Raw genomic sequence first — 14,768 nt, 5'->3', positions numbered from 1 at the left:
AGGACCTTGCTCTGTTTGATGACCAGAGTTGGAGTGAGTGGTGCAATCTCGGCTCACTACAACCTCCTCCTCCCAGGCTCAAGCAAAGCAATTCCCCCACTTTGGCCTCCCAGAGTGCTGGGATTATAGGCATAAGCCACTGCACCCGGTTTTTTTTTTTTTTTTAAATTTCTGTGACACACCCCATGTTTCAAGGAAACAAAATCACAACATGAAGAAACATCTTCCGTCCAGGCAAAAGGAAAAGAAAGTCACTGACACAGCTGGAGAAGGACCCAGGTAGCCTGGGCTCCCAGGCAGACTCAACACACAGCTGTTTGCTGTCTCTCCGAGTGTTTTTAAATTAAGGGTTTGTTGATGGAATTGTTGTTCAGTCAAGCAAAATTTGGGGACTGACAGGTAATAGAGATGAGGGCCCTGGACAGAGGGGACCAGAAGCTCTGGGCTCCTCTCCTTGCCCAGCAGGTACCCGCCGACTGTGCTACAGTTCCGGCACTCAGTGGGATATTTATAGCTGCCTTTAAATTTACCCAGCTCTCCATAAAGCGAGGTAATGGGGCGCCCTTTACTGCTGCTAGTGGTGATTGTCCTAACATTCTTTAATTAGCAAAAAGCGTTGGCACAGCCACTTTCAAAGCATTTGATCTTACTGTCCTGGTGTTCCCTATTTCAGGCTCAACAGCCCCCACTCCCTTTGGAGAAAATGCACTTTAGCCAATTTGAAAATGACAGGCTTATGTGTACATGAGCACAGATAATGTGTATTTGTGCACCTATGCTCACTCCTCACATATTCACAACTGCCAAGAACCTGTGAGCCTTTATGGTACCTCCATAAAACTCTCCTTCATAATCTGTCAGCAAGGGGCTAGGATTTCTAAAAATTGAGAACTGGAGACACCTTAAGGTCAGTAGGACTCTCCCTCATTTTTCTAGTATTAAAAAAAAATCAGGCTAGCAATTTTTCACCTGCTTCTTCAAAGAACGTAAGTAGAGCAGGGTAGGGCTAGGGCTATCGATAAAATTAGGAAGGCCTGAGTTCTTACCCACATGGGACATCAAAAACAGTCCTCATCCCTCTGAAATAATAAACTCACTGCTATGGTCTAGGTATTGGAAACAAGAAGGAGAGGCCTCTGTTCTTGTGGGGATGCACAATATACAGCCCATAAACAAGACAATTTCAGGTAATGGAAAATAAAATGAGACAAATAAAGCTGGGTGATAAGACTGTGATGAGTGGGGCTACTCTGGACAGGATAGCCACCTGAAGATGTGGGGGAACATTTTAGGTTAAGGAAAGAGTAAAGGCTTTAATGGGGAGAACCACATAAGAGTATTCCAGGAAAAGAAAGAAGACCAGTAGAGCTGAAGTGCAGGGAATGAGGAGGAAGACGATAAAACCTGAGGGCAGAGGTGCAGGCAGCAATGAAGGCTTAGGGCCTGTGGGCCATGGGAAGCAGTATGGTTGTTACTCAAACTATGAGAGGAAGACACTGGGGCATTTTAAGCAAATCAATAACATAATCTGATATATTGTCACAAAGATCACTTTGGTTGCTATGGAGAAGAGCCTGAAGAGGGCAAGTGTAAAAATCTATGTCTTGAATAGATTAATTTCTTAGTTTTGAATAAATGTTCTGTGGTTATGTAATATATTAACTCACATAAGAGAAAGCTGGGTGAAGCACATATGGGAACTCAGTACTATTTTTGACCTGTCTGTAAGTCTAAAATTACCTCAAAATTAAAAAAAAAAAACAACCCCACCCAGTAACTGTTAAAAACAAACAATGAAAAACATCTCATACCTTAAATGAAGACTTGAAAGTTATAAATTAGGTGCAATAACAAGAGCAGATATCTAGAAGAAAATAATTCCTTCAATAACTGACTTTGAACAAGACAGCCTCTTCTATACTGGTTTCCACAAAAGAAAATAACAGATGATACCACCATCACTATTTGCTGAGATTAAGATTTCCTTTACTTGCTTCTAGTTCAACAATACCATGAAAAAAGTTATTAATACCACTTTACACGTGAAGAATCGGGGGTTTAAACAACTAACCTATATATACATGGTATGTAAGAGGCAGAACTGGGGTTTAAACTCAGGTCTGTCTGACTCCAGAGGTGCTTTGCACCTACCAGTACGCTACAATGCCCACTAGCATCCACACACACAGACACGCATGTGCTCTTATGTGGCAAATTTTGTATTAGTCCATTTGGGAAAAAATAGTTTTGTTTTCTCCAACCAAAATCTGAATAATTTTAAGAATACACTGTGTGTCTGTGAAGAGGCTAATTGTAAGCATAGGCATGGATTAATGATCACATTTATGTTTGAGATACCTGAGAAGTCTCTCCATCCACAGCTCTTAGTTCCACATCTGTACCTGCTGGCCCTGATCTGGAGGTATCCCTTAATCTCCAATGAACATGAAGCTCAAAATTTCTAAGAATTAGATACAGTGGAGCCAAATTTAGTGGCAATGCAGGAGGTACTTTTGGTGTTACTACTGGTAAATGCTTAAGTGTTCCAGTATCTTTGGGATAAAATCTAGAGATAATGTAAAGAGAAAGTGAGAAAATCATTAAGAATGGAATCACAAAGAAACAGAAAATAAGAGACAGATTTCTCCTGAGTGTGTCTTGTCAGCCTGCCCCCTTTCTCTCGGCTCATGTGATGTTTCCTGATTGAGAGACTCTCTCCCTTCCCAGTGGGAAGACCCAACAGCCACACAGCTCCTGTTTGGCTTCCCTACCCTTCACAGGCACAGGTGTGTGGAAGAGTCACCTGTTGGTTATCAGATGCATTGTCCCTTTCCTGTTCCTCTTAAATGGCACATCACAGCATCACAGTGGTTGAGTTTGGGCTCTACACCGAGACTGAAACCTGGCTCTATCACTGTAATGGGCTGAATGAGCCCCCAGAAAAATAGGGGTACCTCCTCATTCCCAGAACCCTGCGACACTTAACCTATTTGAAAATTATGTCTGCAAAGACCCATTTAAATTAAGAATCTTGAGATAAGGAGATCATCCTGGATTATCCAGGTAGGCCCTAAATCCGATGACAGGTGTCCTTATAAGTCACCAAGAGGAGAGAGGCAGACAGAAAAGGAGAAGGTAGTGTGACCATGGAGGCCGAGAATGAAGTGATACAGCTATAAATCAAGGAATGCTGACAGCCACCAGAAGCTGGCAGGGGCAAGAGGCAAGGAATGATTCTCCCCTAGGGCCTCTGGAGGGAGTGCAGCCCTGCCAGATTTTGAACTTTCAGCCTCCAGAACTGTGAGAGAATATATTTCTGCTTTAAATCACCAACTATGTGGTGATTTGTTATGGCAGCCTCAAGAAACAAATTTAGTCACTCATCAGTTCTGTGATCCCGAGAACACTTCTTAAATTCATCTGCAAAATGGGGAAATCTGATGGTACTCATCTCACAGAGCTGTTGTGAGGAGTAAATCTGTGTACTTAACACAGTACCAAGTACCTACCAATGCTGCAGTAAATGTTGCTATTAAAACCACTGTTACTGCTATACACGGGCAATTAAAGAGGAAAAGTCACAAGGGCCTGGAACGGGCCAGTGTACCTGCAGAAGTGCATTTTCAAGGCTCCCGGCTGAACCTCTCTTTTCAATTTGAGCATGTAAGTGACTGTGGCTAGAACACGTGCAAACTACTCCAAAAGAGGAGGCAGAGTGCTAGCTGGGAGGTTTTCCCCATCACGCGAACCTGACAGCCCACAAAGAAACTGTAAGCCCTGGAAACTCATTCTTAGAGGAGAGGGAAAGGCCTTTCTATTCTATAGCTCTTTACCATTTGTATTAAGCAGTGTGTCTTTTCTTAGCCAAGGTTTTAAAAAATTGCTCTTGATGGGACCTGGAGGGAGAATGCTTTTTTATCCTTTACTGTCCACTCCCTTCTGACTTCCTTAAAGAGCTGAGTCCTTGGGGGAAAAGATTCTAAGCACACTCAGAAGAGTGGGTAACTCTAGAACAGCTGTCTTGCCTTGAATCATCAGGCTCCAGGAATAAAATCCATTCCCTTTATGACTGTGGGTAGTAATGGCACAGCCAGCCTCACTATGGGATCACAGGCCAGAAAAATAACCTTCCTTTTGCAATTCTGATTTTACTTATTAAACAGAAAATTCATGGCTAGTTGTCCCTGATGGGTGTTTGCACACGTGGGTGGAATTCAGACAGACAGACAGACACACACACACACACACACGTATTCATTACCTTGGAAAGAAGGCAGTGACTATTTCCATGTAGAGCATTCCTACTTTTTATTATTACTGATTCACCAATTGATACCTTTCCTTCCCTTTGTGGAGGGCAATTTCCATACTACTTTTTTCTTTCTAGTTTCCCAAATTCCTTCTATGTCTTTGCTCTGGTTGTTCCTACCACTGATGGACCTACCCTTAAAAGGGGCCCCAAAGCCTATTTGGTGGCAAAATGATACCCAGTCAAAGACTACTCACTCCTGGAACACCCTATGAGGCATTATGGACATCTAGTGGCTGCTCAGGATAATGCCTCAGGGATGCATATCAGGTTGGGGAGTGGTCTAGCCCTAGGCTTTACTAGGAACCCAATTATCCTGGCTGGGTGGGAGAGTCCTGGGTCCTCTAGATGACCATTTCTCTCATTTTCTATTGGGGACCCAAAGTCACTAGGAAGTGCAGACAGGTGCTATTGAAGACTCCTCTTTATCCCAATCCAGCAAAGTATAGTCGCACCGGCATACAAGCCCACAGAAGACAGGTATTTGGAAATATCTTCAAGGCCCAGGTTTAAAAGCCAATTAGCCATACATTGTCATTTTGACTGACGAACTGAGGTCAGAAAGGACAGTATCTGATACTAATTAGTCATGTAGCTTTACGTAAGTCACTGTGCCTCTCTGAGCTTCATCAGTGACATCTGTAAAGTGAGAGATTAAATCCAGATAATCTCCAAGGTCCATTTTAGTTTAACGTTCTGTGATCTGTGTGTCTTTTTAGTAGCTGGGAAAACACAGTCCGATTTGCTCTGCTCGGCAAGGCAAGGCACTGTGCATCTCTGGATTAAATGAAGAAAGCATTCTCACTTAACTTTGTGGCCCATTTCCAAGACTTGGCTACAATCCCAAAGGATCAACCTTCTTCACAGAACTACATATCTGAGATGGGGCAGGAATCATGGACTAAGAGAATGGTAAGAAACTTTCTAATCCATTTCCTTGATTTTATAAATGGAAAAACTGATGTTTAGAGCTATTTTAAGATTTGTCACATGTCTAATCAGTGGCAGAAAGGGGACTAGAACTCAGGTATCCCAATCTCAGCACAGGGCTCATTCTACAATACCAGGCTACTGACAAAGGCCTTGCCCAATCACTGATGGCTTTTTTAGCTCTCTCTGGCTTTATCACAGGAGACTCCCTGTGTGAAACTGTGAGTGAAAACAATCTGAATCCAGTGTCTCTATCTCTTAGGGTTTAAGTAGGCTTCTTCCCTTCTTATTCCTTGGTGGCACCATTCCAAATCCAAGCAGCAGTCCAAGCCAGGGCTGTGAGGAGCAAGAAGCCATGGCTAGATGGTACTTGGGTTACCAAAATGAGAGGCTGCAGTCCCACTTTCAGCTCAGAAGGGCTGTGTGCAACGATAGCCCCACAGCCTCCTCTGTAGTCCAGTTAGTAGGTTCAGTGGTGCTTTCCTGGCCCAGTAGGCTTACAGGGGCAAAGCAGCCTGGTGTAGAGCTCGACAGATCTTGGGCATAGTCACCTTCATGGATGGCAGTCACAAATATTTACTGTGAGACAACCTCATTACTAAGCACTGGCCTAACCCAAATCGGCCCCCACTTTCATCCACCTTTACAGTGCCGGGCAGCAGCTTTCATCTGTGGAGCCTGGAGCTGAACAGACAGGGTTTGAGTTTGCCTAGAGCAGCAGGGGACCAGCCCAGGCAGAGCCCCTGTTGCCTGAGGAAGGAGGGATAGTCACACTTAATCGCTGCCATCCAGACCCTGGCCAAGGGTCTCCTAAGGCAACAGACGACTCTACTAGGTTGGTGCCAGCTATAAAGGAGCAGAACCTTTCACCAGAAAGTCTGAGTGTCCTCCACAGTCCTGTCAGGCTAGGTTCACATTTGAGTCTACTAGACGGTAGTGTCCTGCTTGAGACTAAAGATATGCAGATGGGGTTTCAGTCAAGACATAAAAAGGGCTGCTAAGGAGCCCAGATGGAACTAAACCCTAGCATCAGGGTTTGACTCACCTCCACGTCTCCCTTCTTCTTCTTCTTGATGAGAGTTCATTTTCTCAGCCCATCTCCTACCCTTCATCTTACTTCTCTGACACATCCTTAACTGAACTTTCCTACAGTCTCCCTCCTCCCCCCTCCACTTGCCTCCACCATTTACTCTATGCAGAGTAGACACAGTGGGCATTCTTCTTAGTGATAAAAACATCGGATTCAGGGTTTGAAGGCTGGATGGAAAGGTTGGCTCTGTCATTTTCTAGTGTATGACCTTGGGCAAGTTATTTGCCTGCCTGAGCTAAGTGCCCTCATCTATGAAATGGAGACAAGTGTGGCAATTACTTTCACTGGGTAAATGAAGATTAAACAAGAACAGATATAAGTTCCTGGTATGGTGGATGGCACATAGTAGATAAGCATTCCAGTAAATGACTATTGAAGTGGATGAATGAAACCTGAGTTCTCATCCCACTGGGAGAATACTTTGGGGAATCACTTCCACACCCAAGTTTTTGACATCTGAGACATGCTGAGGCTCAAATCCACTATCACTTACTAGTGACACGAGGCAACATGTTTGACTCATATAAAATGAATAATAGGGTTGCTGGGAATATTAACAGTGGAATACAGACAGAGTAAGGGTTCAATAAATAGAAACTATCAAGGTTATATTTGACAGCAAACGATAACAGAAAGGTCTTGGTAAAGAATGGGCACTCCAACTTGCTTACAAAGGAACCGTTTCCAGGACTTCAAGTATTCCGTGGCGTATTTAAGGAGGTTCAGGTTACTGGGCAGAAGACAGTATTAAGAAATGGGTGTGGTAGAAACCAGAAAGCTGAGAAATCTAGGATCTCCTCGTTCTGAAGCAACAGCCCACGTGCAGGTGATGAGGGTTTATCTAGCGAGCCTGCCAGAAATCACACGGTGAGTGGGGTGGGGGATGAGGAGTATGGAGGCAGCTCTTGAAGGGAATGGATATTAAACCATGTTATATTCTACTGGACCGGCTTCCCAGGGCTCAGCTACAGATTGCCCCACTCACAATCGGCAGAGAAAGGGGCAGTCTTTTTTCAGGTGGGTGGGAAAAAGCTGACCTAGTCCTGTTCTCCTACACTAGTCTGTCAAATGCCTCAGGGTCTCCTACCAGAAATAGGAGCAAGAACTCCACCCCCACTCCCAATCGCTACCCCTGGCTGCTACGCAGTTCTTTTCAGAGTCCTAGCCAAGGAGGGGCTGGCGAGCTCACAGGGCAGAGGGCTCAGCCGCCCGCCTCCCTTCCCCCAGTTCTCTGTGCACAGCGGCGAGCAAGGGGCGACTCCGGCCAGCGAAGACTGAGAAGCCGCGGCTGCAGCTCCATGAATGAATGGGCTGTGTCGTGGGCTCCGGGAGTTCACCTCAATCCTTCCTGCCGGCCTCTGTGCTGTCCCAGGTTGTCATTCCCCAGCTCGTCGCACTTGGTCATTCCTGCCACTGTTTCCCGCCCCCGCAACCCTCATTAAGGGAACTCTCATTTAAAGCCCCAGTGAGAACCCACGAGGGGTGAGGCAGAGCGAAGGAGGGGCCGGCGGCAGTGCAGCAGCGAAGCCCGGGCTCTCGGTCCGGGGCGCCTCGTGGCCCCCACTGCCCTCCCCCGAGTCCCCACCACGCAGTTTCGAACTCCGAGCGCGAGTCCGCGGCGCGGCGAGGCGCCCCGTCAGCAGTCGGCGGGGGTGAGGATGACGCGGGCCGGGCGGGAGGCAGGCCAACTGCAGCGGCCCCGCCGCGGGCCGCCGGGCCCCTGAGCCCCGCTCTCCACAGCCAGGGGACGCTGGGTGCGGGCCAGAGGGCGGGGGCCGGTGAAGGCTCTCCCGCCGCAGCCCCGCGCCGCTCCAGCCTATCAGCGGCCACCCAACGGCTCCCTCCGACCGGCCCAAAATAGCTGCGAACGCCCGCGACTTGCGCGCGGCCCCTCACTTGACGCTCACTCCAGCTCGCTCGCCCGCTCGCCCTGGCCCCGCTCCGCTCGTCTAGAGGGGGCGGGGAGGAAGCGGCCCGGGGAGGGGGGAGGGGGGAGGGGGAGAGAGGAAGAGAGGAGGAAGGAAGGAGGAAGGAGGAAGACGGGCGGCCGGAGGCGCGGGGCTGCGCGGCGCCGGCCGGCGCGGCGCTGGAAGGCGCCGGCGTTAACCCCGCGAGGCAGCCGGCGGAGGGGGAGCAGCGCTAATACATAAGAGCACTGCATCACGCTAATCTTCTCCCAGAACAGTATGCGTCAGCAGTACATTCACGTTCTGACTGAAGGACAAAAGGATGAGAGAGCAGTCTGCGTGGCTGCCGCCTGCAACACCGCGAGCCCGGCGCGAGGAGGAGACGGTGGGCGCCGCGCACAGGAGCCCCGCTGTTGCCGCCGTCGCCGCTAGCCAGCGGGGACTATGTTCCCGGGCTCCGGAGCGTTTCCCGCAGCCGCGACCCCCGCTGCTCACGCCGCTGCAGCAGTCCGCTGGCGGCGCGGCCACTGAGGGCGCCGGGAGCCAAAGCCGCGAACTCGCTCCCTCCGCACAAATCCGGAGCCGGCGGCGCGCCGGGGGCCGGGCAGCGGCGGGCGGCGACGGGCGGTTGCGCGCCGCCGGGGGCTGCGGCCGCCGCCGCCGGACCCGCGCCCGCCCCCGGACTCTCTGAAGGGGCCTGTGGTGCAGGCGCGACCGCGGGCGCCTCGCGCTCCTCCGGCCGGCGGACCGGGTCCGGGCGCAGCCGCCACGCCGCTGGCCCTCGGGCGCCTGACGGATCGCCGCCCCGCGCGCCGGCAGCCGGCGGACTGGAGAACTGAGCCCGGTTTTTGTCTCTTCTACCCTCCGAGAAGAGGCGAGGAGAAAGGGGGTGTGTGTCTGGGGAGGGCGAAGGCGCCGCGAACACCTCTTAACTCTCGCCGCCCTGCGAGCTCACGACCGCAATCAGCTGCCGCCGGCCCGGAGCGGCCGACGCGGGGAGAGGGAGCGCAGCATCGAGCGAGCGCGGCCTGGGCGGCTTCGGGGCGCCCCCGCACCCCCTCCGGCGGCGGCCCGGGGAGCGGGCCGGGGCCACCGGAGCGCACTTTGGCGATGAAGCGCCTTCTCCCGCGGCTGGAGCGAGCCCGTGCCAGGGTCCAAGGACAAAGCCGGGAAGCGCTGGTGGCGCCGCTCCTCGGGCGGAGGGGGGGGCATGCACCTGCATAGCCCGCCGGGCCTTCGCTCTCCCAGGCGCGCCTCAACTCCGCGGCTTCGCCGGCTCAGGCTCCGGATTTACTAGAAGCCATTTTGTCTCCCCCACCCCTTCCCTCCCCTCCCCTCCCCTCTGCCCTCCCCGCCCCCACCACTTCCCCCTTTTGTTAATTAAAACTAAGAAGTCGGAATGGGAACGAGGTGCCCAGCTCCCGTGGAGAAAGCTTAAGGACACCACGCCAGTGTTTTCCTGCCTTCCTTCCGAGGTAGGTGACGGCGAACTGGGTGGGGACGGTTGCAGTGTGGGAGAGTCGTAGCTTTCGGAGGGCTTGCCTTGAGGGTGGGTTGGGAGACGAGGGGCCGCTCGAGTTTAGCAGGATTTTTTTCGGCCGATGCGCTCCGTCTCTCTAATCGCCCCCTCCCCACCTCCTTCTCCAGATGGAAAGAGGAGCTCCTAGCTCACTTAAGCCGGGGTAGGGCTGGTTCTCCTTTCCGAGCCAAAATCCCAGGCGATGGTGAATTATGAACGTGCCACACCATGAAGCTCTTGTGGCAGGTAACTGTGCACCACCACACCTGGAATGCCATCCTGCTCCCGGTCGTCTACCTCACGGCGCAAGTGTGGATACTGTGTGCAGCCATCGCTGCTGCTGCCTCAGCCGGGCCCCAGAACTGCCCCTCTGTCTGCTCGTGCAGTAACCAGTTCAGCAAGGTGGTGTGCACCCGCCGGGGCCTCTCCGAGGTCCCGCAGGGTATTCCCTCCAACACCCGGTACCTCAACCTCATGGAGAACAACATCCAGATGATCCAGGCCGACACCTTCCGCCACCTCCACCACCTGGAGGTCCTGCAGTTGGGCAGGAACTCCATCCGGCAGATTGAGGTGGGGGCCTTCAATGGCCTGGCCAGCCTCAACACCCTGGAGCTGTTCGACAACTGGCTGACAGTCATCCCTAGCGGGGCCTTTGAATACCTGTCCAAGCTGCGGGAGCTCTGGCTTCGCAACAACCCCATCGAAAGCATCCCCTCTTACGCCTTCAACCGGGTGCCCTCCCTCATGCGCCTGGACCTGGGGGAGCTCAAGAAGCTGGAGTATATCTCTGAGGGAGCTTTTGAGGGGCTGTTCAACCTCAAATACCTGAACTTGGGCATGTGCAACATTAAAGACATGCCCAATCTCACCCCCCTGGTGGGGCTGGAGGAGCTGGAGATGTCAGGGAACCACTTCCCTGAGATCAGGCCTGGCTCCTTCCATGGCCTGAGCTCCCTCAAGAAGCTCTGGGTCATGAACTCACAGGTCAGCCTGATTGAGCGGAATGCTTTTGACGGGCTGGCTTCACTTGTGGAACTCAACTTGGCCCACAATAACCTCTCTTCTTTGCCCCATGACCTCTTTACCCCGCTGAGGTACCTGGTGGAGTTGCACCTACACCACAATCCTTGGAACTGTGATTGTGACATTCTGTGGCTAGCCTGGTGGCTTCGAGAGTATATACCCACCAATTCCACCTGCTGTGGCCGCTGTCATGCTCCCATGCACATGCGAGGCCGCTACCTCGTGGAGGTGGACCAGGCCTCTTTCCAGTGCTCTGCCCCCTTCATCATGGATGCGCCTCGAGACCTTAATATTTCTGAGGGTCGGATGGCAGAACTTAAGTGTCGGACTCCCCCTATGTCCTCCGTGAAGTGGTTGCTGCCCAATGGGACAGTGCTCAGCCACGCCTCCCGCCACCCACGGATCTCTGTCCTCAACGACGGCACCTTGAACTTTTCCCACGTGCTGCTTTCAGACACTGGGGTATACACATGCATGGTGACCAATGTGGCAGGCAACTCCAACGCCTCGGCCTACCTAAATGTGAGCACGGCCGAGCTCAACACCTCCAACTACAGCTTCTTCACCACAGTAACAGTGGAGACCACGGAGATCTCGCCTGAGGACACAACGCGAAAGTACAAGCCTGTTCCTACCACGTCCACTGGTTACCAGCCGGCATATACCACCTCTACCACGGTGCTCATTCAGACCACCCGTGTGCCCAAGCAGGTGGCAGTACCCGCGACAGACACCACTGACAAGATGCAGACCAGTCTGGATGAAGTCATGAAGACCACCAAGATCATAATTGGCTGCTTTGTGGCAGTGACTCTGCTAGCTGCCGCCATGTTGATTGTCTTCTATAAACTTCGTAAGCGGCACCAGCAGCGGAGTACAGTCACAGCCGCCCGGACTGTTGAGATTATCCAGGTGGACGAAGACATCCCAGCAGCAACATCCGCAGCAGCAACAGCAGCTCCGTCCGGTGTATCAGGTGAGGGGGCAGTAGTGCTGCCCACAATTCATGACCATATTAACTACAACACCTACAAACCAGCACATGGGGCCCACTGGACAGAAAACAGCCTGGGGAACTCTCTGCACCCCACAGTCACCACTATCTCTGAACCTTATATAATTCAGACCCATACCAAGGACAAGGTACAGGAAACTCAAATATGACTCCCCTCCCCCAAAAAACTTATAAAATGCAATAGAATGCACACAAAGACAGCAACTTTTGTACAGAGTGGGGAGAGACTTTTTCTTGTATATGCTTATATATTAAATCTATGGGCTGGTTAAAACAGATTATATTAAAATTTAAAAACAAAAAGTCAAAACAAAAATATTTTCTAACTTGTAAGTTCTATTTAAAGGGGGTGGGGGGGAATCTTGGGAATGTTGTGGGGTACAAGCCACAAGTTAACTTGCTATGCTGCCAGAAGGGATTTCTGGTATAAGGTTGAAATTGCTGAGATAAAATAAACTAAAACAACAAACATCCCTAAAGAGGTAGGATGTGGGCTGCTGAGGGGGCAAGAGGGATAGACTGAACTTGTCATTTTTTAGAAGATGCTTCATAGGACACAGGAATACCAATTTCTACAGACATCTTTCTTAAGCCGAGAGCTGTCTTTGCAGAATTATCTTATTTAAAAAATACAAAAAAAAGCACCATGAATTTGTACTGTGCCAAAATGTTAGTGGCAATAATATTTTTCTTCAGAGGCTAAGGGGAAGATAGATCTGTACATGTATTTTAAGCAGGAAAACCACCAAAATTCAAATGAACCCTTAAAGGGGCTGAGTCTTTGTCCATGTGCACAAGTCTTGGGGGTCTGTGCACTGGGACACACGTGTGCCTTGCCTGACAGAATGCTTAGGAAGGAGCAGAGAAGGATGGGAGCTGGCGTAGCTCTCAGCCTAATGCTTTCACATTGCACCAGATTCCTGCAGTTGGGCTTAACCCACTCTGCAAGGCATGTGTCTATTCAGGGTTTCCCAGGAGGAGGAGGCCCCTGAAGGGGTGCGGCAGCAGGGGGGTGGGAAGGGAGGGTAAAGCAGAATGTATTCACAGGAGGCCATAAATTAGCATTGTGCCATGTCCACCTGTTGTTCCTGGAATCTGACAAATGATTGTAGACAATGATGGCATTTTATGATTTTTAAAAAAGATTTTGTTTGTTTTAAGGTGGAGAGGGAGGAGAAGCCTGAAGTGGGGAGCTTGGGAGTGGAAGCTTTTCTCATGCTTGTGATTTGGTGACTTTTCTAAATGCTGATTCATTAGGGACTATTACAGTTGATGTCAACCGGTTGTGGTGATGGGGTGGGGGCAGAACATGAGTAGCAAAGAAAAAGGAGAGACGAAAAGGGTACAGGCTCATGTAAAGTAATGAAGCCTTTCCCAACCAGGAGGGTTCACAAAAAAGCTTGAGAGCCACAGTTACAAGTGACACGCATGCACACATGGAGTTCCACATGGGGTCCTGTTGAATGGAGCACACTGAGGGGAAGCTTCCCTCTCCCAGGCCACCTCAGGAGAAGGTGAAAGAGAAAGGGTGGGCGTGGGTGGGGAAGGCAGAGATCTCTGTTATTCTGGTCCATTTAATGATGTAACTTCTTTCAGTTATTACTTTAGCTTTAAAAGGAAATAAGGGGTTCAGATTTGAAAGGGGGTGGTATGGGTGGGGGTGGGGTGGGGAATTGCCAACAAAAGAACACTGATTGTAATGTGAGAAAAGTGTATTTTTGTATTTTAATAAATATTGTTGAATTTTTAATTCAATGTCCCCAAAGGGTTAAATTGAATAAGACCCTGAACCTATAGATTCTTATGAGCCAATCATTTCTATTTAATAAAAAAGCGGGGAGGGGAGGGTAGAGGTATGATGGGGGAAAGACAAATGTTAAATTATTTTCAAGTATGGGAAAATGCTAAAGCTGTTAATAACCTTTCCTTAGCTTAAATAAAAGCACCCCGATTCTAGTGCACCTTCCACAAGCTAACTGTGTTAGTCCCTGGCTTTGTTGGGGGTATAACCAAATTCCCTGTGCCCTGGAAAAGCAGGGGAAATGGGTCAGCCTCAGCTCCTGGGACCTGGCCAAAAGTTAAATGCCACCTCAGCAGAAGCTGCTGGTCAGGCAGCACCAGCTCTACCCGAGGACCCTGGGGGACCTGGATTTCAGAGGTCTGTAATAATGTAGTTTGGCTTAAATTTCTGACAGGCAGTGTTGCTTCTGTTCTCTGGGTGCTAAATAATCCAAACATGTCTTCGTGGTACGTGTCTGTCTCTTGATGCTTACCGAGTAATAATGTCCAGAGAGGCTGCATGAATCAGGACCCTGCACTTCTTTAGTGCTAGTATTTATACTAATGCAGAGAATTGGGACTGAGTGGGTGTGAACTCTTTGGAACTGAGGAAGGAAAGAGAGGCAGGCTCCACTTTGCAGCAGTTGGCTAAGGGCCAATTCTTAATCCTCCTGGGTATATACATCATTTCTGGGTATCAGTGTGCCAGCACATATGTATGGGCACACACTTATAAACTGCCACTCACAGTTCTAGCCACCAAAGATCCATTCCTCCTGCCTCTCCTTTACCACCATACCCCCAATAAAAAAGAAAACTGCAGGAGAGCAAAGGGTGGGACTTGGCTAGGACCAGGTGAAAAAGCAAGAAATTACTCCCTTTCCTAGTGCCACAAGACACAACTCAGGCTGTTTAAAACAGCTTCCTGGGTATGCATTCAGAGGAAATTGTGGAGGAAGTTGCTGTTTCAGAAATAGAGGATGAGGAGCCAATTTCCTAACACTCTTCTTTTTTTTTTTTTTTTTTGACAGCTATTTGAGCAGACAGGGAATTATGCAGTAACTCTGCAATGACTAAGGGTCTGTGGCTAACAGTCTGAGGGGTGAGGTACAGAAATGAGCCTAAAACAATCTTGGGAAAGAGTCCTATGGACAAATGCATTTGTCCCAAGGAAGACTATATTCAGCTCCAAT

At 50.0% G+C, this 14,768-nt stretch overlaps 2 protein-coding genes across 2 annotated transcripts in view; one reads left to right on the top strand and one right to left on the bottom strand.

Moving 5' to 3' along the window:
* The window catches only part of SND1 (staphylococcal nuclease and tudor domain containing 1), a 438,973-nt gene that overhangs the window by 54,242 nt on the left and 369,963 nt on the right, over nucleotides 1–14,768 (bottom strand). The gene's annotated exons all lie outside the window — the stretch shown is intronic.
* On the top strand, nucleotides 9,612–13,123 carry LRRC4 (leucine rich repeat containing 4). The gene is made up of 2 exons (XM_005550683.5): nucleotides 9,612–9,711; nucleotides 9,884–13,123. Exon 2 carries the CDS (start codon nucleotides 9,984–9,986, stop codon nucleotides 11,943–11,945), a length of 1,962 nt encoding a protein of 653 aa, XP_005550740.1. The 5' UTR covers nucleotides 9,612–9,711; nucleotides 9,884–9,983; the 3' UTR covers nucleotides 11,946–13,123.

This window comes from Macaca fascicularis, chromosome 3, assembly GCF_037993035.2.
Source record: "Macaca fascicularis isolate 582-1 chromosome 3, T2T-MFA8v1.1".
In the NCBI taxonomy this organism is placed as follows: Eukaryota; Metazoa; Chordata; class Mammalia; order Primates; family Cercopithecidae; genus Macaca; species Macaca fascicularis.
This window is presented reverse-complemented; position numbering and strand designations above follow the sequence as displayed.